Source organism: Peromyscus californicus, unplaced genomic scaffold (assembly GCF_007827085.1).
Source record: "Peromyscus californicus insignis strain IS unplaced genomic scaffold, ASM782708v3 Scaffold_15__1_contigs__length_86483966, whole genome shotgun sequence".
Taxonomy (NCBI): domain Eukaryota; kingdom Metazoa; phylum Chordata; class Mammalia; order Rodentia; family Cricetidae; genus Peromyscus; species Peromyscus californicus.
In genome coordinates, this window is record NW_026294447.1 from 54,759,945 (window position 1) to 54,773,503 (window position 13,559).

The 13,559-nt window shown below is 45.3% G+C and overlaps 1 protein-coding gene across 4 annotated transcripts in view; it reads left to right on the top strand.

Annotated features, from left to right (window-relative positions):
* Ak7 (adenylate kinase 7) overlaps positions 1 to 13,559 on the top strand; it is an 80,251-nt gene that overhangs the window by 25,877 nt on the left and 40,815 nt on the right. For 3 of the 4 annotated variants that reach the window (XM_052738896.1, XM_052738898.1, XM_052738899.1), the window contains 7 exons: positions 870 to 950; positions 2,329 to 2,417; positions 5,551 to 5,592; positions 5,698 to 5,788; positions 8,638 to 8,715; positions 10,786 to 10,935; positions 12,887 to 13,015. In XM_052738896.1, coding sequence (XP_052594856.1) covers positions 870 to 950; positions 2,329 to 2,417; positions 5,551 to 5,592; positions 5,698 to 5,788; positions 8,638 to 8,715; positions 10,786 to 10,935; positions 12,887 to 13,015 — 660 coding nt within the window. The remainder of the gene's footprint in view (positions 1 to 869; positions 951 to 2,328; positions 2,418 to 5,550; positions 5,593 to 5,697; positions 5,789 to 8,637; positions 8,716 to 10,785; positions 10,936 to 12,886; positions 13,016 to 13,559) is intronic. The other variant, XM_052738897.1, reaches the window with a different exon arrangement.

Sequence of the window (13,559 nt, forward strand, 5' to 3'; positions counted from 1 at the left end):
TGGAATGTTTGGCTCTTCCTCATCCCTGGGTGGATCCCTGGGTGGTATCAACTTCAGGCTTTTCCTGGATCTGGGTGTTGCCTGCCAGTAAGCCTGTCACAGAAGCTGTGTCTAGGCCCCTAAGCCTGTCATGGCTGCTGTGTGGTCAAGCTATTTTGGGGCCCCTTCACAATATGGAGATCTAGTAAAGAGCCTGGGCCGTGTGCTTGCCCTACATGTACAAAGCCTTCAGTTTGATCCACAACACCACAGGGACTAGGCGTGGTGGTACACACCTGTAATCCCAGCACTCAAGAGTAGAGGTCATCTTCAGCTACACAGAGAGTTCAAGGCCAGCCTGGGCTACTTAAGACCCTGTCTGAAAACAAAACAAACAATATCCCCACCTGGTCCTGAGCTTCACAGTGATGCAACTACTCTGATAAATAATCGAAGATCCTTCTAGAAGGACCTGTTTTGTTTTTTTTTTCCCCAGAGGTGAGGACCAAACCCAGGACCTTGCGCTTTCTAGGCAAGCACTCTACCACTGAGCTAAATCCCCAACCCCAGAAGGACCTGTTTTCATAGCTCCCCTTCCTCTTGGTGCTAGTATTGAGTTCATAGATGTTATTCTCACAAATAACAACTTTGATTCAGTTTAGTTACCCATTCGCATTCAATTTCAGGGGTGGTTGGAAACATTTCTGAATTGTATGGAGTTGTGTGTTCCCCTGTAGGGACCCTGGTTCTGTCTTAAGCAGTACCTATGGAGCCCAGAAGACTTGAAGGAGCCTATAACAGTGTCTGGTTTAGTTACTAAGTCTAGTTCTAGTTCAAGATGACTAATGGCATTATCAATTCTGTCTTTTTCTTTTTTAAATCCATTTTAGGGCAAAAAGTTTGCAACTTACGTAGTTGCTTCAGGACTTCAGTATGGAGTGGAAGGAGGGATCCTACACGCCTTTTTTAAGGTCTGGCTTTTCAATGACTGGGAGAACTTTTGTTGTTGTTGTTAATTTAATTTCACTTTCAAATTAGCTTACAAAGTAACAGTTTCCTCACCCCATATCCCTGCCCTCATCCTCACTTAAGACCTAAGACTCTGTGGGTTCTTTGTTGTCATTTGATTTATTATTATACGTGTGTGTGTGTGTGTGTGTGTGTGTGTGTGTGTGTGTGTGTGTGTGTGTGTGTACCGTGTGTGTTGTGGCCTGCGCATGCCGCAGCTCCAGTGTGGGGTCAGAGGACCGCTTTGCGGAGTGACGGTGCCACAGGTGTTTACCTGCTGAGCCGTCTCATCAGGCCACTGTGTGTATCTCAAACGATGTTGTACAAGGCAGGTGTGGGGATAGGACTCAGCAGGCAGGAGGATTGAGAGTTTGAGGCCAGCCTAGGATATAATGTAAAACCCTGTCACAGGAAAGGAGGGGAGAGGAGAGGAGGGGAAGGGGGAGAGGAAAGGGGAGAAAGGACCAGGAGGGAGGGAAAGGGGTGGGTTCAATTCCCAGTGTGTGGTGGAAGGAGAGAACCAATTCCCACAGATTAGCCTGACTTCCACACTAGTACTTTGGCACACATTTTTTTTTTCTCTCTCATACACACACACACAATAAAAAAAATTTAAATGTAAGGAGAAAGTTCATAAGCAGATCTGACTGTCTTCACAAATTTGTTTTTTTTTGTTGTTGTTGTTGTTTTGTTTTGGTTTTTGGTTTTTTTGAGACAGGGTTTCTTCTGTGTAGCTTTGCGCCTTTCCTGGAACTCACTTGGTAGCCCAGGCTGGCCTTGAACTCACAGAGATCCTCCTGGCTCTGCCTCCCGAGTGCTGGGATTAAAGGCGTGGGCCACCACCGCCCGGCTCAAATTTGTTTTATTGAGATAAAAGGTGAAAAAGTTAAAAACCAGTCAAGGAGGAGATGCAGCCTGGATCTCTGCTATGATCTTGGAGGCAGTCAGCATAAGGAATGCATCTAAACCATGGGCCTGGCTACCTCACCTGGAGAGGCCACCTGGACAAGGGAAAGGGATTGGGAATGGGGTCTGAGGACACAGGGAGATGGGAGAGAGGACCCAGGAGGGAAGTGGGAAAAGATTGTACACGGTGAAGATCCATCCAGAAATAAAAGTTTCTTGTTAGCTCACATATTGCGGATCGTTAAGATGAGGTCTAACAGTTGACAAGTAGATTCTTATTGGGCCAGGAGGACAAAAGTTTGAGAAAGAGATATCCAAGAGGGACAGCCAGAGGCTGGGCATGGTGGCACTTCTGGAGCCCTCTGACTGAGGTGGATATGGGCTGTGAGGGAGAAAAATGCCAGGGCAAACGCTCTCTGCTTGTCTCTCTTTCAGATGGCTTGGCTGGGCGAGATTCCTGCACTCCCTGTTTTTGGAGATGGATCCAATGTCATTCCAGCCATTCATATTCTTGATCTAGCAGGGTAAGAGGTCTCCCGGAAGTGTGACTGTCCTGGTTGATTAATAAGTGTAATTAATCTTCAAAGTCATAACGCCGAGACCCTCACATATATTGCTGAATTCATTCCTCACAGGCCCCATGCAGAAGGCACTTAGCACCACCATTTTGTGCCGGATGAGACGTTGCCCACCCAAAGTCTCCACACTTCTGATCACACTCATAGCTTCATCTCTTAGGGACTCCTTCAGCAGAAAAACAGCTCTGGAGAAAAAGGGTTTGGGGTGCACATTCTGAGTAACCCGTTTCTTCTTCCCCTTTTCTCAGACAAGATAGGTGTCAATGTCATGCCGACTGCCAAAGTTCCAGAAACGAGTCAGCCGACTGTGAGCCTGAAAACCCCAACCTCCTTGGAGACAGAGTCTTAGTCTGTAGCTCATCCTCCTGCCTCAGCCTCCCCACTGCGAGGAATTCAAATCGAATACAAGTCTAACAAGGAAATAAGAAAACAGTCTATCCTAAGGCCTGTGAACACGGATTCCAGTTCCCCTAAGTGACGGGTTGGGCAAGGGAAGAGGTCGCATGGGCTTTCATAGCCTCAGAACAAAGGAAATCATAAATCAGCATATTCAATAAGTACACTGTTCCTGAATTAAACAGGTGACAGGAATATTTTTTAAAATAACTTTCCTATAGTGAGCCGATGTTATCTTACAGTTACCTTTGTTGTAGGGTTGGAGAAGGCTAGAGATCAGTCCAGCCTAATGACGCATTCCACTCCAGGAGGCTTACCTAATAGACACGAGAGTCTTACGATACAGAGGTGAAAAGTGAATGGCTGTTTCTCTCCCAAGGGCCTGAAGAAACTTTAGCTCTGGATGTGCAACATTCCAACCCATGTCAGGCCCCACATGGTGCTTTCTGCCCGGCAGGGACAAGTCCACAGGCTTTTCACACAGAGGTGGTCTCTTCTGAGCCCTTCAGCCTCACACTTGACCTGAATTCCCCACACCCCACAAGGCTTCCAGCCCAGCCCAGGTGATACTGATCCAAGCAACAGGGTGGGTGGGCGGTTCACTGCTCTTGGAATACCAGCCTCGTGTTTTCAACAGCCAGGGTGCTGCTCTGCCCTATGCGCTGGTCTCCCAAAGGGCTGGTTCCAGAGTCCCAGATTTTTCCTCTCTCGTGGGTGGAAATCATTCTGGACACACAGACTGAACTTCGGGGCCACAGCTCTGTGTGGGTCCCTCTGTGCCCTGAACCAAAGAGATTTCTGTTATTATTCTGAAAGCAGGGTCCCTGAAATGGTATTAATTCCAGACTTCACATCATATACATCCAGCCCATCAGGCGGTGCATGCGTATGACCCCAGGAGGAAGAGTTCAAGACCAGCCTGAGATACATAGCGAGTTTCAGGCTAACCTGGGCTAGATAGCAATATCCTCTCTTATCCCCCCATCCTGAAAAAAACAAAAACAAAAAACCTAGATTTGCCCCAGTCAACATTAACTTGAAGAAAGAAGTGGTCAAATGTGCCTTCTCATCACAGAACTTTTCATTATGTCACCAGGGTTTTTGTTGTTGTTGTTTTGTTTTGTTGGTTTTTTTGAGACAGGGTTTCTCTGTGTAGCTTTGGAGTGTCCCAGAACTCTGTAGCTCAGGCTGGCCTTGAACTCACAGAGATCCACCTGTATCTGCCTGAGTGCTGGGATTAAAGGCGTGCGCCACCACGCCCAGTTAATATCTTACTTATAAGCAGATAAGTTACAGGATGGTTTTTCTTCCCCTTTTTTGGCACTATGGAAGGACTTTGGGCCCTTTTCAGTAACATTTTCTCTCTTCCTGCATATTTCTTTGAAGACTGTGGATTATTTAGCAGAGGAAAGATAGCTAGAAGCTACAATCCTCTGAGATGTTAATATAAAATAGGTGTGAAATGAACATTCATGATTAATGCTTTTTTTGTTTTGTTTTTCGAGACAAGGTTTCTTTGCAGCTTTGCGCCTTTCTTGAAACTCACTCTGTAGACCAGCCTGGCCTCGAACTCACTGAGATCCGCCAGCCTCTGCCTCCCAAGTGCTGGGATTAAAGGCTTGTGCCACCACCGCCCGACTATTATTGCTTCTTTTTTCATTTCCAGTGCCAGAGGTAGAACCCAGGACCAGGCATGGGCTAGACATGCCCTCTACCGTGAGCTAAATGAGCAGTTAGAGGTGCACACTTGCATTTCCTTTTCCTGAAGAGGAAGCTAAGGGCGAGGGTAGAACCAACGGGCCACTGCAGTAGACTTCTAATCCCTGTTGTTTCTAGAAATCCATAGATCTGCTCAGACCCCTGCTCTGCCTCTCACCATGAGGTCTCTCATTATCAAATGAGGACAGTCCCAGCAGCGGTCTGACAGGGTTGTTGTGAGGATTCCATGGCACCCACCTGTGAAGCCCTTGGCAAAACAAAGTCCAGGAGCAGCCAGAAGCACTGTCAGTCACTGATTCAGATCACCCCCACATGACTTCACCTCAGATCACCTCTGCATGACTTCACCTCTGCATGAATGACTTCACCTCCGCATGACTTCCTTGCGACAGCTGCCATATCTTGAATCTGTGTCTCACTTTGCAGATCACTGAACCCAAACACAGTTGTGAGACTCACGTGAGCCACTGGGTGGACACGCCTTCCTGATGAGAGTCACGGTCAGGTCTTCTTAGAGTTGGGGTGGTACACTTAAAGAGACCAGGTTGTACCTGGGTTTGTGGTCCTGTAATGCCAGTTACCTGGGAGGCTGGGGCATGAGGATCAAACATTCAGGGCCTTCCTGAGCTACATAGCAAGTATAAGGCTAGCCTGGGGAATTTAGTGAGATTCTGTCTCAAAATAAATAAAATATAGAAAAGAAGAGGGCTGGGGATATAGTAGGTCAGTGGTAGCATGCCTGCCAGCATGTGCAAGACCTTGAGCTCAACCCCTAGTGTAATAAATAGTAATAATGATGATGATAACAATAATAATATAAAAAATGAAGCAAAGAAATAGAAAAATATGCAAGGAAGAAAACAGGTTCGCGTCCAATGTATCTGTCTGCAGATCTGGCTCTGTCCTAGAAATTATTTAGTCTGGGAAATGTTGCCTAACTTCTTAACCACCTCTTCATCTGTAGACTGCAGATATTGCTCCTGCCTCTGATCTTGGGGAACATTAAGTGAGTCTGCTTATCAAAGTACCAAACACCTGCCCGGCCTATGGGGTTGAGTTCCGTTTATCTCATTGTCTTTCCTGTCTGATTATTGTGCCCGTTGCTCTACAGAGTGATACAGAACGTCATAGACCACGTGCCGAAGCTTCACTACCTGGTGGCTGTGGACGAGTCTGTCCACACCCTGGAAGACATTGTCAAGGTACAGTGGTCTGGGTCCTCATACCCCTGTGACCTAGCTTAAATAGTTCTACCCCGTAAATGACAGTTACTGACTTCCTTGTGCTAACAGGGCTTGGGAACACATAATGTAGAAGGTCCTTAAACCTCAAACTGACTATCTGAGGGGGCTGGAGAGTTGGTTCAGGGGTTAAGAGCACTGGCTGTTCTTCCAGAGGACCCTGGTTCAATTCCCAGCACCCACAGCTCACAGCTGTCTGTAACTCCAGTTCCTGGGGATCTGACACCCTCATATGGACATACATTAAATAAAAAAATCTTTTTAAAAATTTGGTGATCTGTAGCTTCAGCCTAAGTGTTGGGAAATTACTACCCAAATAACCTTTGTCCAGTACGTGCACATGAGAGCAAGAAAGACTACCACTGGGTCCAGGATGACGTACACAAACGACATCCTGGAATCTGTGGACACTTGGCCTGCAGGACTGATAGAGACCAGATCACCAAACCGGCACTTCAAGGCTCTCTAGACAAAGGTCCGGCAGCTCCAAATAGCACAGCAGCTTCATAGCTTAGCTGGCTGAGCTGCTGTGGCCTCCTCTGACCTTTGCCCTCCTTCTCTGTACTCACCGGTAAGATTCAGATCCAGGATCTTCCTCTGCGGCCTTCCTGCCTTCTTCTCATGTCCCTCTCAGATCGAGTGTCCCCAGCCCCTCTGTAAAAATATTATTACATTATTTAATATGCATCATGCACATGCATGACACCGTGCACATGTAGAGGTCAGAGGACAACTTCTGGGAGTGGGTGTTCTTCCACCAGATGGATCCCAGGGACTGGGCTTAGGTTGTCAGGCTTGGTGGCAAGTGCGTTAACTAACCCAGAGTTGCCTCTCCTCCATGTACCTTCGTTTGTGTGGGGTGCTGTAACAGAAGACACATACTAGCCAACTAGAGCTGGGCATGGTGGTGCACACCTTTAATCCCAGCACTCAGGGGCCAGAGGCAGGCGGATCTCTGTGAGTTTATGGCCAGCCTGGTCTACAAAATGAGTTCCAGGATAGCCAAGGTTGTTACCCAGAGAAACCCTGTCTGAGAAAAACAATACACACACACACACACACACACACACACACACACACACACACACACACACACACACACACGGCAGGTCAGGAACCATGGGAATATATTGCTCATGGGGGCTACAAAGTCCAGGGTCAAGTGTTGGCAGATTTGGTGGCTGGTGAAGGCCTCATAGACTGCATACCTCTGTGCACTTCACATGGTAGAAAGAGACAGGGAGGCTGGTGGTGGCGCACACCTTTAATCCCAGCACTCGGGAGGCAGAGCCAAGCAGATCTCGTGAGTTCAAGGCCAGCCTGGTCTACAGAGTGAGATCCAGGACAGACACCAAAGCTACACAGAGAAAACCTGTCTCGAAAAACCAAAACAAAAAAAGAGACAGGGAATTCTCCCGAGATCTTTTATGAGGGCACTCCTTTCCACTCCCTTCCTTCCCCATCATGATCTGGCACCTCCCCTCAGCTTCTCACACCATCACCTTGAGGGTTAAGATTTCAATATGTGAAGGGGAGGGGAGGAGAGAGGAGGGGAGAGCACATCCAGACTGCCTAAAGATAAAATTACTGGCAAATTTGTTGATAGAACTAATTGGCTTTTATTCTTAATTCATGAATTTGGGCAATGAGCCCCCACTGAGCAAAGACAGAATAGTAGGATTTGAAAGTCGTCACCCCCCCCCACACACACACACACATACATCCATTTACCCACCTGCACACAGAACAATAGAAAAAAAGCTGTCTGGGTAAAGGGGTCACCTAAGACCATTGGAAAACACAGATACTTACATTATGATTTGTAATAGTAGCAAAATTACAGTTATGTGTAGCTAGAGTTTTCCTGCCTGGCCCACAGTCAGGACAAATCTCTGTCACCCTCCAGTCCCACAGCTGCTCAGACCCAACCAAGTAAACACAGAGACTTATATTGCTTACAAACTGTATGGCCATGGCAGGCTTCTTGCTAATTGTTCTTATATCTTAAATTAATCCATTTCTATAAATCTATACCTTGCCATGTGGCTCGTGGCTTACCAGCATCTTCACATGCTGCTTGTCATGGCGGCAGCTGGCAGTGTCTCCTTCCTCTGCCTTCCACTTCCCAGAATTCTCCTCTCTCCTTGTCCTGCCTATACTTTCTGCCTGGCCACTGGCCAATCAATGTTTTATTTATACAGAACGATATACACAGCAGTTATGAAATAGCAATGAAAATAATTTTATGGTTGGGGGTCATCACAACATGAGGAACTGTATCAAAGGGTCACAGTATCAGGAAGTTGAGAACCACTGCTCTAAAGGTTAAAACAAAAGGAATTTCCAGTTTTGGGGAGGAAAAAAAACGGTCTGCTGTGGGATATGTCCCTTGGGGGATGTGCTCAGCATCCTTAGGTTTCATTTGCTTATGTGACCCTTAGCTTGAGTGACTCCATCTTGTTCTGGTCTGTTGGGGCTAGTGCAGGAGCTCAGTCTAAAACACTGGGCCCATCAAGTATGTAGTAGACAGTAGCACAGACTCCCTTTGCTGGACTGCAGACACCCACAGGACAGTGATCTGGCACAAGTCTGTCTCCTTTCTGGAACTCGGTGGACCCTGATGGCAGAGACCAAGCCTTGCTCATCTTTGCTTCCCAGTGTTTTCAGAACCCATCAGTGAGTGGATGCTCTGTGGACTATTTTGAAAATGCCTCTTAGTATGTGTTCTTGGTAATGTTCACATTAACTTGAGAAGTTTTATGTAAAACCTTGTAAGCAAACCAAATAATACCTCTGTTTCTCCCTAATAGTGCATCAGCAAAAATACTGGCCCTGGAAAAATCCAGAAAGTACCCAGAGAAAATGCTTTTCTAACAAAGGACTTGACAGTCAGTATAAAAAAATTATTTTTTTTTTCAAAAATTGTCTTCCTAAATAATATTGAAGGAGCAGAATGGGGTGGGTGGGGGTTGTGGATTAGAGAGACTGTTTCCCTCTATACTTAATTTTTGGGGAGTTAACCATGAGGTGGCATTATTCAAAAAAGTAGATGCTAGCTGATATGGCAATGAGTGCTTGTAATCCCCACACTCAAGCAGTAGAAACAGGTGGATCAAGAGTTCAAAGGCATATAATTAGTTCTAGGCCAGCCTGGGCTATGTGAGACCCTGTCTCAAACAAACAAACAAAATAAAGGCAAAACATACACATTAAACAATAAAATGTTTTGAAGGGCTAGAGCCAGGCTTGATGGGCACATACCTGTAACCCCAGCTACTAGGGAGACTGAGTCAGGAGGATCTGAATCCATGGCCAGCCTGGGTTACAGAATGAGCTCAATGTTAGCCTGCACAACTAAGTGAAAGCCTTAATCAAAATAACAAACCGAAAGAAGGCTGGGGAGTTAACTCAGTGGAGTGCTGCCTCTCATGTGTAAGGCATTGGCTGAAACACCACACAACAGAGTGGCAGTCTCAGAACGCTAAGGGTGGAGCTGAGTTGTGAAACGCTTGCTTAGTATAAGCAAGGCCCCTGGATTCCCTTGCCAGCATTGAGGGTGGGGTGGGGGCAAGGATAGGCATGGTAGTATATAACTGTGATTCTAGACTTGGGGATTGAAAACAGAAGAATCAGGGGCTGGAGAGATGGCTCAGTGGTTAAGAGCACTGACTGTTCTTCCAGAGGTCCTGAGTTCAATTCCCAGCAACCGCATGGTGGCTCAACCACTTGTAATGTGATCTGGTGCCCTCTTCTGGCCTGTAGGGACACATGCAGGCAGAATATTGTATACATAATAAATAAATAAATCTTTAAAAAGAAAACAGAAGAATCAAGAGTTATCCTTGGCTACATAGTGACTTCAAGGCTAACCTAGGCTAGTGAGTCCCTGTCTTAGAAATGAATGATGAATGAGTGGAAAGGGAAGGGAAGAGAACTGGAAGAGAGTCTTAGCTTGGACTTCCAGGGTCTTCTTATTCTTGAGCTGTTTGTCCAACCAAAAGAAAAGCTTCCTGCAAATGGAAGGAACTAGAAAGAATCATCCTGAGCGAGGTAACCCAACCCCAGAAGGACACACACGGTATGTACTCACTCATAAGTGGATGCTAGATATCAAGCAAAGAACAATCAGTCTGCAACCCACAGAACCAGAGAGGCTACATAGCAGGGGGGACCCTAGGATGACTGTGACTCATAATAAGTTTTGGTTTTACTCAATCACTGGGCAAGCCTCAATGAAACACTTCACTATTAGGATAAGAATTTGTACTGTATCAAGCTGATAATAGGAATAAATAAATAAAATAATAGAGCTGGTGAGATCAAAATACTACTATTTCTACAGTAACGTCAATTATAAGTGGATTTGTACAGATCAATCTGGAACTAAAATTAGAAAAAGGAATGAATGTGAAACACCTATACAAACTCTATTCACAAATAATGTTATAAAAATAAGTACCATGCCAAAAAAAAAAAACAAAAAACTGCCTGCTCTAAAGGACAGATTTGAAGAGCCTTTAAAAATGTCTCAGGGCAGCTGGGTGGTACTGGCGCACGCCTTTAATCCCAGCACTCAGGAGGCAGAGGCAGGAGGATCTCTGTGAGTCTGAGGCCAGCCTGGTCTACAAAGCAAGTTCCAGGATAGCCAGAGCTACACAGAGAAACCTTGTCTTGAAAAGCAAAAATAAAAAAACAAACAAACAAACAAACAAACAAAAAATCCTCAAGGTTGAGGCTGGAGTTCATTGGTAAAAGAGTATAGGTAAGGCCCTGTCTCACCCCACCCCCCACCCCCAGTCCCGGGGACAATGACACGGGCATAAATAAACAGCAGGTGTTCTGTAAACACTTAGTGCCAGTTGGCTCTCCTGTTCAGTGAAGGGAACCTGGCTTTCCTTAACTGTAGCGATTTTTGTCTGATGGTAACAAGGCAAACCTCTGCTTTCCCTAACCCTCAGCAACTGCATCTCGACCACTTACTGGTCAACCTGAGGATGGAGGCGCTGTTTGTGAAGGAGAATTTCAACATCCGCTGGGTTGCCCAATCAGGATTTGTGGAGAACATCAGCAGCATCCTCAAAGAGTACAAGCAAAGCCAAGGATTATTGGTAACTATGGCCACTTACTGTTTTCGGTTTCTGATATAAGCAAAGTGAATAGAACTCACCGCCGGGACCTCTGTACCAACAGGAGTGTTTGCATTTTAAAACTTCCACACGGTTTGTTCACGTTCAACACGTTCCTCCAGTCTGCTGTAATCTGCATGTGTATTGCATTAAAACTTGTGAGCCAAACTTAAAAGAATTCAAAGTGAATATCAATAGTAACAAGCTGGTCGTATAAACAAATGAGTAGGTTGTTACTCTGTTTTAGTCCTGGATAAGGTCAACCTGCCCCAGGAAGAAGGATTCACTCTTGGTATACTGGCAAAAAGAGGCACACCAACCTGCCCAGCTGATAGCTGGCTCCAGGTGCTGGTGACTACACCAAGGCCATCTAGTGGTCCGGCGTTGCCCCTCATCCTGCCTCAATCACTGTTTGACATCTTGCTACTTACCTATCATCCCTCACCACAAGGGACCAGTCACTTAACTCACTGCACTCAGATCCACTCTTGTGTTCATGCTTATCCCTTCACGGGTGTCCTTGACCATCACAGGGTAACTGCAAAGTTCCGGGTGAAATTCTGTGACCTTAGGCATATGGACACAGCCAATGGAAATTCTTTCCATCATTGTGGTTCTAAAATATGACTTGCGCTGGGCGGTGGTGGCGCACGCCTTTAATCCCAGCACTCGGGAGGCAGAGCCAGGCGGATCTCTGTGAGTTCGAGGCCAGCCTGGGCTACCAAGTGAGTTCCAGGAAAGGCGCAAAGCTACACAGAGAAACCCTGTCTCGAAAAACCAAAAAAAAATAAAATAAATAAATAAATAAAATAAGATATGACTTGCAAAACTCTAGCCCATAGTTTCACAACTCTTTGGACCATTTTGAAAGAAATGACTATTTGTTATTGATATTTTTATTTCTGTTTGATGTAAATTTTCACTAACTGCTTATGAATGCCATAGCATCATCAATATTCAGGCAATTCTGCCTTCCTTCCTCCCTCCCTTCCTTTCTCCCTTCCTTCCTGTCTTCCTCCCTCCTCTCACCCTTCTATATTTTGTTTTTAAAACAAGATCTTGTGCTGTAGCCCAGGCAGCCTTGAAATCTCTAACCTTCTCAAACAGGAAAAAAGTAGTGTTTTTAACAAAATGATCAGGAGGCAGAAGCAAGATGTTCACAAGTTCAAGGCCAGGCTGGGCTACATAGTGAGAACTTGTCTGAAATAAATAAATGATAGATAGATAGATAGATAGATAGATAGATAGATAGATAGATTTTTTTTTAATCAAAATAAATTAACTTTATATTATTGAAGACCAAATTCAGTCCAAAGACAATCTAAATGATAATGTAGGGCCCTATATACTGGACCATTAATTCCTGTGTCTTCATAAGAATGGTCAAGGACAAATAAAACTGGTGGCATGTAAAGCCTAGGCACCTCTAGGCATTCCTGGGCACATATTTTCTCTCTTTTCTCTTTCTCTCCCTATTTCTTTTTTATTTATTTATTTTCAGACAGGGTCTCACATAACACACTCTGGACTCTCCCTCACTATGTGGTTGAGCCTGGCCTTGACCTCTTGATTATCTTGCCTCCACGTCTCAAGTGTTGGGTCGACTGGCATGTACCATCACATCCACTTGCTGAGCATGGCTTGTTGAATGTCCTCCCCCTACCCCACCCCCCGCCACCGACCCAGGTCAGAGCAGAGATGCCATTACATCCTCATGGAGTGAATGACTCTGAGCCACCCGAATAGGAGGCGGACACTTTCAGGATGATGAGGTAGTGACCACAGTAGCAGGGAGTGGAAGCAGAACATCTGGAGTCTGGTTGAGTTGCTGAAGTCAGACTCAGGGTCCAGAGACACTGAAAAGAACACAGTCCTGAAATAACACCCCTTCTAGCTCTGAGCCCTAAGACATGTGTTCTCTGTTCTTTTTTAGCCAATCAAGATCTGCATCCTTGGTCCTCCTGCTGTGGGAAAATCGAGCATCGCTGAAGAATTAGCCAAGTACTACAAACTACATCACATCAAAATAAAGGATGTGATTTCCGAAGCCATAGCCAAACTGGTAACACGTCCAGCTACTTCTCAGATACTCTTTCCATTCACAGAATGTGTTCCTGAGTAATAAGCAAGTGACTAACTCGGAATGTCAAAGAAATTGAGTATTTTAATTGGATTTTGTTGCTGGTCCCAGTTATGAAAATGGAGAACCCCGCAGGGCTCTCTGTCTTCTGTATGATAGAAGCGGTTGTAGGGCTATCCTTGGAGTTCTGCCTCCAGTCTCTCCCAAAGTACATCTTATCTTCTCTCTGCTGGCTAAAATATTTTTAGGTTAGCTTTGTTTTGTTTTTAATCTTATTGTATTTTTCTCTGTCTAGCATCAGGCTATTTACTATCTTTTTTTAAAAACAATTTTGTTAGGAATGATAGAAAACAAGGTATGTTTCCATAAATAGTTATAAAAGGTCATTTTGGGGATTGCTAGAGATCAAATCCAGGGCTTTGTACACGCTAAGCATGTGATAAGCATGTGATGTATCACTCAGCTACACCCTTAGTCTAAAAAATCTTGATTTTTATAAAATGTGTTTCTGTCAAGTAAGATACAA